General features: G+C 39.5%; 1 protein-coding gene and 1 pseudogene across 2 annotated transcripts in view; one reads left to right on the top strand and one right to left on the bottom strand.

Annotated features, from left to right (window-relative positions):
- Window positions 1-15,265, bottom strand: part of LOC105488578 (potassium voltage-gated channel subfamily A regulatory beta subunit 1) — a 501,524-nt gene that overhangs the window by 417,689 nt on the left and 68,570 nt on the right. The window contains exon 2 of one of the 2 annotated variants that reach the window (XM_071091130.1): window positions 6,723-6,851. In XM_071091130.1, the coding sequence (XP_070947231.1) occupies window positions 6,723-6,730 (8 nt within the window). In that variant the 5' untranslated portion in view covers window positions 6,731-6,851. Of the gene's footprint in view, window positions 1-4,420; window positions 4,737-6,722; window positions 6,852-15,265 lie in introns of those variants that run through there. The other variant, XM_011752785.3, reaches the window with a different exon arrangement.
- On the top strand, window positions 11,355-13,773 carry LOC105488598 (double-strand break repair protein MRE11-like; annotated as a pseudogene).

Here is a 15,265-nt window from a genome sequence, read left to right as displayed (position 1 = left end):
CAGCTAATTTTTGTATTTTTAGTAGAGACAAGGTTGGCCCGGCTGGTCTTGAACTCCTGACCTTGCGATCTGCCTGCCTTGGCCTCCCAAAGTGCTGGTATTACAGGCATGAGCCACCATGCCCGGCCTACAACAGTTCTTTACAATGGTATTGGTCCCCTTTTGCAGTCAAAGAAATTGAGACCTGGAAAAGTTCATTAAATAACCCAACAATTTGTTGAGCTATAAAACTCAGTGTTGGCCGGGCGCGGTGGCTCAAGCCTGTAATCCCAGCACTTTGGGAGGCCGAGACGGGCGGATCACGAGGCCAGGAGATCGAGAGACGATCCCGGCTAACACGGTGAAACCCCGTCTCTACTAAAAAATACAAAAAAACTAGCCGGGCGAGGTGGCGGGCGCCTGTAGTCCCAGCTACTCGGGAGGCTGAGGCAGGAGAACGGCGTAAACCCGGGAGGCGGAGCTTGCAGTGAGCTGAGATCCGGCCACTGCACTCCAGCCTGGGTGACAGAGCAAGACTCCGTCTCAAAAAAAAAAAAAAAAAAAAAAACCTCAGTGTTAAAGATTCCATGTAAACATTATGTAGTACAGAGAAAGCAGTGAGATAGGCATTCTTGAATATTGATAGTGAGAAGGTATAATGAGAAAAATGTTTCCAGAAAGCAATTGGATAATATTTATTAAGAATAAATATATATATATTTGCATATCTATGTATATGTGTAGATGTATATGTTTATCTATACATATATATAATATATTCATCCATTAATTGAACTTCTAGAAATAGAGCCTCAGCCAGGCTCGGTGGCTCACGCCTGTAACCCAACTCTTTGGGAGGCCAAGGGGGGCAGATCACTTGAGGTCAGGGGTTCAAGACCAGCCTGGCCAACATGGTGAAACCCCAACTCTACTAAAAATACAAAAATTAGCTGGGCGTGGTGGCACCCACCTGTAATCCTAGCTACTTGGGAGTCTGAGGCAGGAGAATCACTTGAACCCGGGAGGCAGAGGTTGCAGTGAGTTGAGTTCGCACCACTGCACTCCAGCCTGGGCGACAGAGTGAGACTCCATCTCAAAAAAAAAAAAAAAGAAATAGAGCCTAAGAAAGTAAGCAGAAATATGGTTAAAATGATACAAACATAATTATTGTAATATTATATCTAATAATGATAAATAGTATCTAAAAGAAGAATGGCTAAGCAATAATATGGTCATAAGATGTAGTCCTTAGAAAATGTTAAATTGTTTTTAAGACAATAAAATAGATTGTTGTAATATTAAGTGAAAAAAGGAATGATATGATCATATTCTGACTTTCACCCATAATCCAAAAAAATGTTGGGGAAAGCATGCCAAAATATTAACAATGGTGGCCTTTTCTGCTTTATATTTTTCTGTTTTCAAACTCTAGTACAAAGTTCAGATGTTACTTTTGTAAGTAGAGAAAAAAATGTTATTCAAAAACAATAATTTTTTTAAAAAACATGCCCACAGTTACATAAGCAGTAAGAAGAAAAGCCAATCCTTTGCCTTCAACTCCAGAACTCTGGCCCCTGCCCCATCCTCCCTCGGTGTGCAGGGCCATGAACTGTCACCTTAAAAACATCAGTATCACAGAGTTATCAGTCAACTCTGAGATGAACAATAAATCTGTATTAAGCAAAGTATATTAGATTGTTTCACTATATAGTCATATGTAAATACAGCCCAGAAAAGGAGTCAGATCTACTTACCACAAACCTAATGTGCATTCCCTATCCTGCTGCCTGCAATTTTACTTCTTAAATATACCAGGACTGCTGAATCTCCCCCACCTCTAAGGCTTTCTTCCAATCATTTAATAATACCCTTTGTTTCAAATATAAGTTACCATAGAATCTGGACATAAAGCAATCCTCAAATTCCTCAGGAACTAGAATTAACCTGATGTAAAATATTTTTATTCCATCTTCCAAGAAAGGAAACAAGTTTGAGTTCACTAGCAATTCCTTACTGATGAACATTAACCGAAGACCCACAGAATTATTACCAATAGCAAATGTGTCATGTCTTCAAGGACTCTTCAATACGTTTCATATTCTGTCTCATAAGTAATGTTTCACAGGTGGATAAAGTTGTTAATATTTTATAAGTTAATCACATTTATCTTCACATACAAGTTTCTAATGGAGATACCACTCGCAGGCCATGCTATTGGAAGAAAGAACAATTGGAAGTCCAAGAAAATTTTCTGTGACTTCTCAACGACTGACATTTACGAATGAAAGAAAAATTTGGGTGACTTGGGGGATCGCACACTCTATCTCTTACATTAAAATTGGAAGAGATTGCACCATCAGACATTGTCACTGTGCAGGAATCTCAAGGACTCCACAGAGGAATGCAGTTCCAACATTTGAGAGGTAAAAAAGTTGCTGGCGATGAGAAAAACTGCCTTAGTTTCCTGAGCTATGCAAACATTGAACTCTGTAATAAATATATTTAATTTAAAAATAGAGTTAGTTCCAACTACACATACTCGTTTCTTCCTGGAAATAATCATGCTGCAATAATAAAGAAGGATGGGACATTTTTAATTTTTGATGATGTGAGACATACCTTCACTCTTTTTCAACCCTTTCACTAAACAAGGCAAACACAATGCTATTGTCAATCAGTGATGAATAACACTGCCGCACAGATTATCATAGGAGACATTAATTCTGGATCATGTCTAATCCAGTCTTTTCTGATTACAGAACAAAATATTATTGCTTAAGTGAAGCAGAAAAGAGCAGATATTTGCTTTTCCCCAAAAGTTTCTTGCTAAACTTGGTTACGTTAACTAATAAGCCACTCTGACTTGTTAAATGTTGTTCGAATGTCAGATAATAAAGAATTCTATGGTCTTGTATTAGACTCTTTAAAGGAAATTTCTGGTGTATTGTAAGTCAAGGAAAATGTTATGGAAGAAAACCATTTTCAATGCTTTCCTTTGCCACTTAACTCTGTTTCCTAGAGGCTCTTTAATAATAGCTTTAAGATTTGTAGATGTGAGATATCTAATAGTTTGAAATATGAGATATGTAACGAGATACACCCCAACACTAACAAGCTCATTCAAACTTTCTTTAAATGAGACTATTCTCCTTGGGTCTTCCTCTCATGTACCCCAAATGTGAGCCCAACAGCATATACAAGAGCTTCAGACAAACCACTCTGGCCATGAATACCAAATATATTTCACAGAACATTTCCAGAAGCTTTATTTTGTGCTAATTTTTAAACGTTGGTTTTTGAATAATAGTTTAGGTTTTAAAATATCTATTTATTGCTGCCTTGAGAAAGAGAAAATGAAAGTTAGTTGAGGAGTTTTAAAGTGTATGGTACAAGTTTTTAGTCTATATGCACAAGTTAATTCAATTACTAAGTTTTTCTGTAGTGTCTCTTGGAATTAGAAATATAGACAGAAAGGCAGCTCAGAGTCCACTGGATGCTTTCATACAGGCTGCATTGCAGAATTTCAGTGCTACCATACAGTCACTACAAAAGGAGTTTTCCATACTTTGATCAAGTAATTGGAACCATTTTTCATCTCAAATGAATTTTTATTACCATTTAATAAGATAGCTATTCTAGGCTTTATTTTCACAGTACTTTTTCTTCCAAAATTATCTTTAATTCCTAAGAGATTTTTTGCACAAAGTATAGAAAATAAGCATCCTTAAATTTCAGGATGCCAGACACTTTTTACTCAGTACGTTTTGCCTTGGAACACTGGGATTTGTGAAATTATCCTTCCTCTGCTTTATTTGAAGCTGAGGCTGAGAAAAGAACAGAAAGAAAACCCATAGAGATTTGCCTTACATTTATCTCTTTTTTAAAAGGTACCTTTTTCTCCTGATGTTATCTGTCTTCGACACGGGACTCAGATCCCTATATTGCTGGTCAGTATCTCCCATTCTGCATCCCTATAGCCAGCCGGACCCCTCATTCAACAAGTTCACACTACTCAACTACACACTTTCAAACAGGCAAAACAAATGTGCTTCCCTCATCCCCAAGTTCTCAGAGTAAAGGAAATGCTGAAAGATTACAAACTCTTTTTTGCAGTCATTTTGGAAGGGAGCATTTTCCTACCATCTCTGAACTCCTCTGATTTTTACTTAAGAAAAATCATAATGCTCTTCTGTGCGGTCAGCTCCTAAGCATCCACTGCCTCCCTGTAAGGGGTCTTTTCTGAATAACCATTCAGGGAACATTATTTGCCATTTGCACCAAGATCCTGCTCCTTGTGGTTACACATTCTGAAGTGCCAATCATCTCCAAGGCAATTAGAGCCGTTAAGATTTCCAGCTGCACAGGAAAAGAAATCAAAGTGCTCTCCAGAGCACCTTCGAATGGCGTCTCCCAAAGCCCGCGCAGAGCAGGGGCAGCTTACCTGTGCGGCATGCCCGTGGTGCAAGCGGTGGTGTGCTCGCTGGACAGGTCGCAGAGCTTTAGGTACCAGTTCATCTCCACTTCGCGCAGCAGAGCCAGTTGACGCGCCCTGAGCTGGCTTTCCCCTGAAGGGCTAAGGCTGCTGTCTTTAGCATTTTCTGAGGCTTTCTTGGGAGATTTGTCTTTCCCTGCTACAGAAAACCCAGACTGTCTCCTTAACTTGGTGTTCTCCTCTGAGATCTGACTCCCCGCTGCCCCTGTCCGGGCTGCCAGCATCGTGGAGATTTGTGTCTTTCAGAGAAGACTGGAAGTCACTGTCATCAAAGTAATCTGAATTGATTTTTCTGCTTCTGTCTCCCTCCCTCGTCCCTGCCCACTCCACCTCTCTTAACCTTATCCTGCCACAAAGCTGTAATTGAGCCCAGTCTGTGGCTTGGGATGAAAATGTATCTCTAACCTTTCCTAATGAAGAGGTAAGGTGGCCACTACCTGTGATATCTTGAAACATGGAAATTTTAAAAACAACTCCCAACAACTTTGTAATACTGCAGTTTGGCAGTGGCTGTTTCTTCTACAAAGTTAGGACTTTTGCTTTATTTAATAATGACAACTCTGAACCTTTGGTCATATAGGTTTGGTAAATTATATTTGATAATCATGTTAGGTTATAAAAGATTTCTGGAGGCTCATTAGCCATTCCTGATTAGAGTCCCTTTGGAGTTTTAAAAGTTTTCATGTGAATTTCCTCAAATAAGTTTAACAGTATCAATGCAAGGGGAAGATTATTTCTCTTGTGTAAACCTTAACATTTTACATTTATTTTATATTTCTTTGAATGTCAGTGAACCACATAACGTATGTCAGGCACTCTTTCATTCCTAATGTGAGAATGGTAAGCCCTCATAACTGATTCAGTAACTGCCCCTCCCAGCACTTCTGACAAATGGAAGCCATGAGAATTACCTGATAATTGGGAAGACAAAGGCCAAAGTTGGTGTGAAAAAACAGAAGAGTGGGAGGGAATGGTGGGAGCCTGTATGTCCATGGATGTGTATGTGTATGTCCAGTGTACATGAAAACTAGTTTGGGAAAAAGAAAGAAAGCCAAGTTGATGGTCTATGGTTAAGATGCATGGGGTTGACCCCCACACACCCATGGATCTGACTCTGTTTTAGTTTAGGAGATAATGATGTCAGGGTCCCCCTAGGGGTCTATCACAGAGTTGTTTAGTGACCCGTTAAGCACCGGGTACCCTCCCCCTCAATCAAGTTAAGTCTCTTCTGGATCAACTGTCTCAGTGTCTGCTGCATGTAAAGAACTTGGGAAGGTTCATGAATTTTTCTTTCCATGACAAGACCGTAGGTTAAAAATTATAGAGGTATAGCAAGGCCTTAGAGCCCCTGAGAAGAGCAGGAGAGGAAGGAGGAAAGAAGCATGTCTTATTAAAGAGATAGGAAAGTGCAGTTAGCTCTTCTGGAAAGTCTGTCAAGGTCTTTGAGGATCCTTATGGCTGTTAATTAACCAATATCAATATTAACCAATTATCAGCTATGTGGGCTTTTGCATATTTGGGTAAAAGCTGTTTGATATCAGTGTCCAGGATAGTCTAGGATTAGAACTGTGACCACCAACTAATGTGCAGCCTGAAGCATGTATCAAAGGAGGCAGCTGATATCAACTAGCAGGGTCAGTCCCATCTGACACTGTCGGGTCTCAGGAACTGTTAGCACCAGCAGGTGACAGCCTCTTCAACTTCTCTCTTTGCTCCCATCCCTTGAGTCATTGAGGAGTTCTGGCAACATTAAATGCATAGCAACCAGACTTCCCAAAGTGCAGACTGGAGACAATCCCCCCAGTTTAATATTCTTGGAGATGTTTCAGTAGGGGGCTCTGCAATGGAACTGTGGAAAGGGCACTATTTTCATTCAGCCAAGGAGACACAGGGCTTCCCAATGTCCTTGGTTTGCAGGGCTGTTGTGTTTAAGAGCTCTGCTCTGGAGTCAGACTGCTTGGGTTCAAATCCTAATTCCATCATGTACCAGTTCTGCGATCCTAGACGAATTTCTTAACTCCAGTATGCTTTATTCCCTTCATCTATAAAAATAGAGATAATTATCTACTTACTCCTTTCATTGCGAGGTGGGGTCTGTTTCTCAGCCCCTTGAATCTGGGTGAGCTTCATACTACTTTGATGTAAAACATGGTGGAATTGATACTATGTAACATTCACAGTTAAGTCAGAAAGACCATGCAGCTTTCACCCACCACTCTTGGAATGTTCATTCTGTAAGGAATCCGATTACCTTAACATTGCCTTGCTGGACAGCCACTTGCAGGTGCTCTGATCAGTAGCCCCAGCTGAGTTTCCAGACAACAGTTAGCTTGGGCACTATCCTTAGATGACTGCGGTCCCGGCCCACATCTGAGTGCAACTGCAAAAGACATCCCAAATTACAATGACCAACTCATACCCTCCCAAATTCCTAACCCACAAAATTGTGAGCTAAATATAATGTTTGCTTTATCACTACCATTAAGTTTTGGGATTTTTTATAGTGCACAGGAGTAATGAGAACACTACTTATATCTTTATTATAAACATTTAACAATATATGCGTGACACTTAGAACAATTTCTAGCATTATTAACATTCAATAAGTATTAATATTTATTCTCCAGGTTAGAAACCATTGCATCAGTAGAATCTAAACTTTCTGCTTCCGCTTCCCTTTTAAAAATTTGGAAAACTAAGTATTAACTTCAACACTTTTAGGTATACAAACAACATTTTTCATCATAAATTAAGTAGTCACGAGCCACATGATGACATTTCAGTCGATGACGTACTGCATACACCAAGGTGGTCCCATAAGATTATAATGGTGCTGAAAAATTTTTATAACCTAGTGACATCATAGTTATCATAATGGTGTAGTACAACCATTACCTTTTCTATATTTAGATACACAAGTACTTACCATTGTGTTATAATTACCTACAATATTTAGTACAGCAATATGCTAGACAGGTTTGTAGCTTAGTATCAATAGGCTCTACCATATAGTCTAGGTGTGGAATAGGCTATACCATCTAGGTTTGTGTCAGTGCATTCTATGATATTCCCACAAGTATGAAATCGTCTAAGGAGGCATTTCTCAGAAAGTGACCCTGTTGTTAAGGAATGCATGACTGTAGTTGCAAAGGATGCAACATCTAGCATATTGCACATAGTATTATTTTTAAATAAAGTGGTTACATCACTATCTTAAGTGTATCCAGTGAAATTTAAATCCCATAGCTATTTGATATCTATCATTATCCATTTTAAAAATTCATGAACAAGCTCTTCTTTAGCAGCTGGAAATTTAACGTTCTTCCTCTTTCTCCCTGAACTAATTTTTTCCAGTCAATTTCTCACCCAGAATTTTATTTTAATATGTAATATTTGTATGCTTGACAGTGTCTTACAGATGACCCTGTCAAATAATTTTGATGCAATGAAAGTATTAATATAAATAAAAATTTAAATTATTTTTTATGACCATAAGATTAAGTGTTATCAGATATCTTAGGGATTGTGTCATCTTGACAACTATAATCAGACATAATTGATCAAATGCAGATTTTATAAATTTTGATAAACTTTGCTTAACATAAAAATAAATTTTTTTGAAAATCTGTCTTTTAATGGCTTGTATAGGGCTGCGATATTTTTTCTGAATTAGGTCATGTGTTCATGGAGGTATGTTATTTATTGGGAGACTGAGACAGGTAGGATTAAGCATTAATTCTATTCCCTTTATGTTTTCATTTTTAAAGGTATGTGTTGTGAGAAATCTTGTTTACATAAATAACTTAATGAAAATGGAACTTTTTTATTATAGTAAAATCATTCAGTCCTTTGAATGTCTTCTCAAATATACATAAAAATCACAGTGATGTGTCATTTTTAAATGATATATGTATATTTCATTGCTGCATAATAGATGTACATCTATTCAGGGTACATGTGATAATTTAATATATTCATTTAATCTGTAAAGATCAAATCAGTGTACGTGGGACATCCATCACCTTAAATATTTGTCTTTATGCTAGAACCATTGAAATTCTTCTCTTCCAGCTATTTTGAAATACACAATACATTATTGTACACTATAGTACCTGTACTGATCTAATACTAGATTCATGATACATTTTTAAATATAAATATAAAAATGATGATGTATCCACCCCCAGCTGAGATGGAGAGCTTCTAGAAGGCTATGACAGAGGAGTGAAATGATCAGAGTTACATATTCGAAAGATCACTCTGGCTACGGTGCTGAGGGCAGGTCATTGGGAGTCAAAGGAAGAAGAAAGGAGGGTGATTTGGAAGCTATTGCAATGATGTCGGTGGAGATGAGGGTAGCTTAGAACAGGCTGGTGAACACCGGTGGTCAATGTGTATATATGTTTTGCAAGTAGAAAGGATAGGACTTCCTGGTTGATTGGTACAAGAAAAGTAATACAAAAGAATAAGGGGAGTTGAGATGTCCCAAAGGATCATGGCCTGAGCCACTTGCTAGGACTGAGAAGATGTAGGAGGATGAATATTTCTGGGTAGGTGTGGAGTAATCAAAGGGTTGTTTTGTATTTTTTCACAGATTCACCATGTTTTGATGCTCTTTATTTCTTCCTGAAGATACAAGTTTCCATCTATTATCATTTTCCACAATCTGAAGAACTTTCCTTAGCATTACATATCTAAGAGCAACAAATTCTTCTTTATCTAAAAATATCATTTTTCAACTTCATTCTTTTTTTTTTTTTTTTTTTTTTTTTTTTGAGACGGAGTCTCGCTCTGTCGTCCAGGCTGGAGTGCAGTGGCCGGATCTCAGCTCACTGCAAGCTCCGCCTCCCGGGTTCCCGCCATTCTCCTGCCTCAGCCTCCCGAGTAGCTGGGACCACAGGCGCCGCCACCTCGCCCGGCTAATTTTTTGTGTTTTTAGTAGAGACGGGGTTTCGCCGTGTTAGCCAGGATGGTCTCGATCTCCTGACCTTGTGATCCGCCCGTCTCGGCCTCCCAAAGTGCTGGGATTACAGGCTTGAGCCACCGCGTCCGGCCATCAACTTCATTCTTGAAGAATATTTCCTCTGGGTGTTTTTCTTTTCCTTTCAGCACTTTAAAAAATGTTTCTCATTGTCTTCTGGCCTCTATATTTTCTGATGAGAAGTTGTGATCAGTCAAGCCACTTTGCCTTGTATGCAGTATGTTAGGTTTTAGGGGTTGTTTTGTTTTGCTTTTTTGTTTTCGTTTGTTTCTTTGGTTTTTGATACAGGGTCTTGCTTTGTCACTCAGGCTGGAAGCGGTCCAAACATGGCTCACTGCAGCCTCAAACTGCCAAGCTCAAGTGATCCTTCCAAGTCAGCACCCCAAGTAGCTGGGACACGTGCCACCACTCCCAGACTAGTTTTTATATGTTTTGTAGAGATGGGTTTTTGCCATGTTGCCAGGCTGGTCTCAAACTCCCAAGCTCAAGCAATCCACCTGCCTCGGGATCTCAAAGTGCTGGGATTACAGGCATGAGCCCACCAGGCCTGGCTTAATATGTTGGGTTTGCTGGCTCTTTTCTGTGTTTTCTCTTTATCTTTGGTTTTGATCAGTTTGACAATAATATGCCTAGACTTCTCTTGTATTTATGTGCTTGAGGTTTACTGAGCTTCTTGAATCTGTAAATTTCTGTCTTTCACCAAATTTGGGAAAGTTTTGGGCACTATTTTTACAGTCTCTCTTTCTCCTCTCCCTAAGACCCCAATAACACATGTATTAGGTTTTTTAATATCGTTCCTCATGTACTTGGAGTTCTGTTCATCTTTTTCATTCTTGTTTCTTTATTCTTCAGATTAGATAATACTGTTGATCTGTCTTCAAGCTCACTTTGTCATCTCCATCCTGGTAAGTGCATTCAGTGACTTTTTAAAATTTTTCAAATAATGTATTAATCAGTTCTAGAATTGTCATCTGGTTATTTTCTATAGTTTCCATTATTCCAATGGGATTGCTTATCTTTCATTCACAGCAATTATATTTTTCTTTACCTCATTGAGTATAGTTATAAAAGCTGACTTTAAAATCCTTATCTGTTCTTTCCGTTTCTAATTCTACCAAAATTTTATTCAATCTACCTACCTGACATGTGTATTTCCCTCTAAAAAATGGGATGAGGGAAATCTAATCTAAATATGTCTCTCTCCCTTGCTCAAAATCCTTCAGTGGCTCCTTTGTACCCGAGAATAATATTGAAATCCACCAAACTGATTTTAAAGACCTCCAACCTGCTTTGTCAACTTTATATCCAACTGGTTCGTTCGTTCATCCTTCCTTCCTTCCTTCCTTCCTTCCTTCCTTCCTTCCTTCCTTCCTTCCTTCCTTCCTTCCTTCCTTCCTTTCTCTCTCTCTCTCTCTCTTTCTTTCTTTCTTGGATTATCTTGCTTCCTTTAATGTCTACCTTGCCCCCTTTCACTTGCCCTTAGTCCACCTCTCACACACACCTTCAGCATCCTGAAGCAATGTTCAACATGATGTTAGGTTTCTCCCCTTAACATCAACAAGATATCTTAAATGCCAGTGGCAGGGCCAGAAACCTGAAATAGAAAGGTTTTGTTTTGTTTGATTTCCAGAAACTTCTGTTAAAACAGTAAGGACAGAATTCAGGTTTATGGCCCTGTGGATTCTCAGAGGCAAGTCCGACCGTGCTGTTTTCTTCTCACAGATCCCACTCTTTCTTCCTGGAAAGAAGACAGCCTCGGGTCCCAATGCGTGGGGCTTTGAAGAGTCCAGGAGTGGGAATTTCTAGAATTTGGAATAGAGTGAATTTTCTGACATTTGAGCACAGGACCCAGGGATTCTTGGAGAAGAACTTGGTCACAGAGGAGTTTGACTGACCATAAAAATGAGTCCTGCAGAAGTACTTGATGATAAAAACTTGTTTAAAATCTTAGTTGCAATACATATTGATCTTGGATTTATGCAGAAAGATGCGGTCAGAAGAAATGACACGTGTGTAACACTTGATGAAATTTTAAAACTTGCCCAGGAAAATGAAGTGGATTTTATTTTGTTAGGTGGTGATCTTTTTCATGAAAATAAGCCCTCGAAGAAAACATTACATACCTGCCTCAAGTTATTAAGAAAATGTTGTATGGGTGATAGTCCTGTCCAGTTTGAAATTCTCAGTGATCAATCAGTCGACTTTGGTTTTAGTAAGTTTCCATGGGTGAGCTATCAAGATGGCAATCTCAACATCTCAATTCCAGTGTTTAGTATTCATGACAATCATGATGATCCCATGGGGGCCCATGCACGCTGTGCCCTGGACATTGTAAGTTGTGTTGGGTTTGTAAATCACTTTGGACGTTCGATGTCCAAGTAGAAGATAAACATTAGTCTGGTTTTGCTTCAGAAAGGAAGCACAAAGATTGCACTATATGATTTAGGATCCATTCCAGATGAAAGGCTCTATCGAATGTTTGTCAATAAGAAAGTAACGATGTTGAGATCAAAAGAAGATGAGAACTCTTGGTTTAACTTATTTGTGATTACAGGAGTAAACATGGAAGTACTAACTTCAGTCCAGAACAACTTTTGGATGACTTCATTGATCTTGTTATCTGGGGCCGTGCATATGAGTGTAAAATAGCTCCAACTAAAAATGAACAACAGGTCAGGCGCGATGGCTCATTCCTGCAGTCCCAGCACTTTGCCAGGCCAAGGTGGGTGGATCATATGAGGTCGGGAGTTCGAGACCAGCCTAACCAACATGGTAAAACCCCGTCTCTACTAAAAATACAAAATTATCGGGGTGTGGTACTGCATGCCTGTAATCCCAGCTACTTGGAAGGTTGAAGCAGGAGACTCACTTGAACCTGGGAGGTAAAGGTTGCAGTGAGCTGAGATGCTGAGATCACACCATTGCACTCTAGCCTGGACAACTGAAGTGAAACTCCATCTAAAAAAAAAAAAAAAAAAAAAAAAAGAACAACAACTGTTTTATACCTTACAACCTGGAAGCTTAGTGGTTACTTCTCTTTCCCCAGGAGAAGCTGTAAAGAAACATGTTGGTTTTCTGTGTAATAAAGGGAGGAAAACGAATATGCAGAAAATTCCTCTTCACACAGTGCAGTAGTTTTTCATGAAGGATGTTGTTCTGGCTAATCATCCAGACATTTTTTAACCCAGATAATCGTAAAGTAACCCAAACCATACAAAGCTTCTGTGTGGCGAAGATTGAAGAAATGCTTGAAAATGCTAAACGGGAACATCTGGGTAATTCTCGCTAGCCAGAGAAGCCTTTTATACCACTGCGAGTGGACTACAGTGAAGGTTTTGAACATTTCAACGTTCTTCGCCTTAGTCAGAAATTTGTGGATCTGGTAGCTAATCCAAAAGACATTATCCATTTTTCAGGCATAGAGAACAAAAGGAAAAAACAGGAGAAGAGATCAACTTTAGGAAACTTACCACAAAATCTTCTTCAGAAGGAACAACTTTAAGGGTAGAAGATCTTGTAAAACAATATTTTCAAACTGCAGAGAAGAATGTGCTACTCTCACTGCTAACAGAAAGAGGGATGGGTGAAGCAGTACAAGAATTTGTGGACAAGGAGGAGAATGATGCCACTGAGGAATTAGTGACATACCAGTTGTAAAAAACACAACAATTTCTTAAAGAGCATCATATTGATGCCCTAGAAGATAAAATAAATGAGGAAGTATGTCATTTCAGAGAAAACAGACAAAAAAATACTAGTGAAAATGATGACATCCAGATCTCAATCAGAGGAACCTGCTTCTGCCTTTAGTGCTGATGACCTTATGAGTATAGATTTAGCAGAACAGATGGCTAATGACTCTGATGTTAGCATCTCGGCAGCAACCAACAAAGGAAGAGGTTGAGGAAGAGGTGGAAGAGGAGGAAGAGGACAGAATTCAGCATCACAGGAGGGTCTCAAAGAGGAAGAGCAGGCATTGTTCTGGAGACTTCTACTCATAGCAAGAACTCAAAGACTACTGTGCCAGCATCTAGAAATATGTCTATTACAGATGCCTTTAAATCTACAAGATAGCAGCCTTCCCAAAATGTCACTAAGAATCACTCAGAGGTGATTGAGGTAGATGAATCAGACGTGGAAGAAGACATTTTTCCTACCACTTCATAGACAGATCAAAAGTGGTCCAGCACATCATCCAGCAAAAACATGTCCCAGAGCCAGCTATTAAAAGGGGTTGATTTTGAATCAGATGAGGATGACGATGATAATCCTTTTTATGAACATTAGTTCTTTAAGAAGAAATAGTAGACAATATATTTAGTGGCACTGAGAAATTTGCAAGATACAGGAAAAATCAAAACGTTGCATGCTAAGAGTTTACAGTTTAAGATTTTAAGTATTGCTTCCTGAGCATGACTCCATAAGTAAGAAATTTCTCAGCTCAAGGACATATGCAATAGCATTGATTCACCTTGTTTTTTAACCAGGTAGCTATATTAAGAGCTTTGTGTAAATATCATTCTTTTTGTTTTGTTTTGAGACAGAGTTTCACTCTTGTTGCCCAGGCTGGAGTGCAATGGCACCATCGCCACTCACTGCAACCTCTGCCTCCCAGGTTCAAGCAATTCTCCTGCCTCTGACTCCCAAGTAGCTGGGATTGCAGGCACATGCTCCACCATGTCCAGCTAATTTTTTATATTTTTATTAGAGACGACGGGGTTTCACCATGTTGGTCAGGGTGGTCTCGAACTCTTGACCTCAGGTGATCCACCTGCCTTGGCATCCCAAAGTGTTGGGATTACAGGCGTGAGCCACCCCACCCCTAAACATCATTTTTCAGTAAAGATTAAAATAAATATACCATTTTACATTTCTGCTCCATGATCATTTAGTTTTCTACATTTAGTTTTCTAAATGTAGCTATATAAATGGTCGCATTTAGCCAAAGTTGAGGGAAAGAGCTTATTAAATGTAACTTCTTCATAATTTAAGAATTTCCTAGAGGTTCTGGATTTCCTGAAAGTAAAACAAACTATGTGAACCTGTGCCTAAACTCACTGTTCATTAGTATGTATGTTTTTTTCTAATGCTTCCTAAAAGACTGAATGATTAGAAGTACCTTACAGTTTGAACAGATATGTTTTTATTAAAAGAGTAGAATAACCACACACACAAAAAAAAATAGTAAGGAGAAAGCTTAGAGCATAAAGGCATGGAGTGGAGAATAATATTCGCTTATGTAAGTATTACTTTCCTTCTCTCCTTTCCCTTAGGCCAAAAAGAAACTTGAGGCAGGATGAAAGGATTGGAGTGGACTGGATAAGGTTTGAGTTGCCACTGGGCCTGACCTACCCTGTCCAAGGAGGCATCCAGGTGGAAGCGAAGTGGAAGATTATGGCAACGTAGGCCTGAGGGCAGCCTCCTTGAGTCCTGTACCCTGAGCAATTGTAGAATGTACTGCGAAACTGGGACACTTTCGAGCATGAAGAGTGCTATTAATAGTCACATAGAGACAACAGGCAAAAACTGGCAAAGTCTTCTGCAAACCAGGAGGTATAATCATCCTACACATCCCCCCAGCATGATGTGGGACAGCAGCCAAACGTTTCTCTAGCAGTGGTCCCTGCCATCAAAAGTCATGCAGGAATGCCTGAGGAAGCCAGCAGCTGCGAAAGCTGGGGTCGAGATCAAGGGGATACAAAGGGCACAAATGGGGCCCTGGAGGCCCACAGATGTGAGGGGAGAAAGTCTCATCCCGGGGGCATGGGTTAGCAGCCCTGTAGTGTGGGCCCCTGAGGACTGAGGATGGCACG

Source organism: Macaca nemestrina, chromosome 2 (assembly GCF_043159975.1).
Source record: "Macaca nemestrina isolate mMacNem1 chromosome 2, mMacNem.hap1, whole genome shotgun sequence".
Classification (NCBI taxonomy): domain Eukaryota; kingdom Metazoa; phylum Chordata; class Mammalia; order Primates; family Cercopithecidae; genus Macaca; species Macaca nemestrina.
The sequence above is the reverse complement of the archived record's forward strand: the minus strand, read 5'-3'. Positions and strand labels throughout refer to the sequence as shown.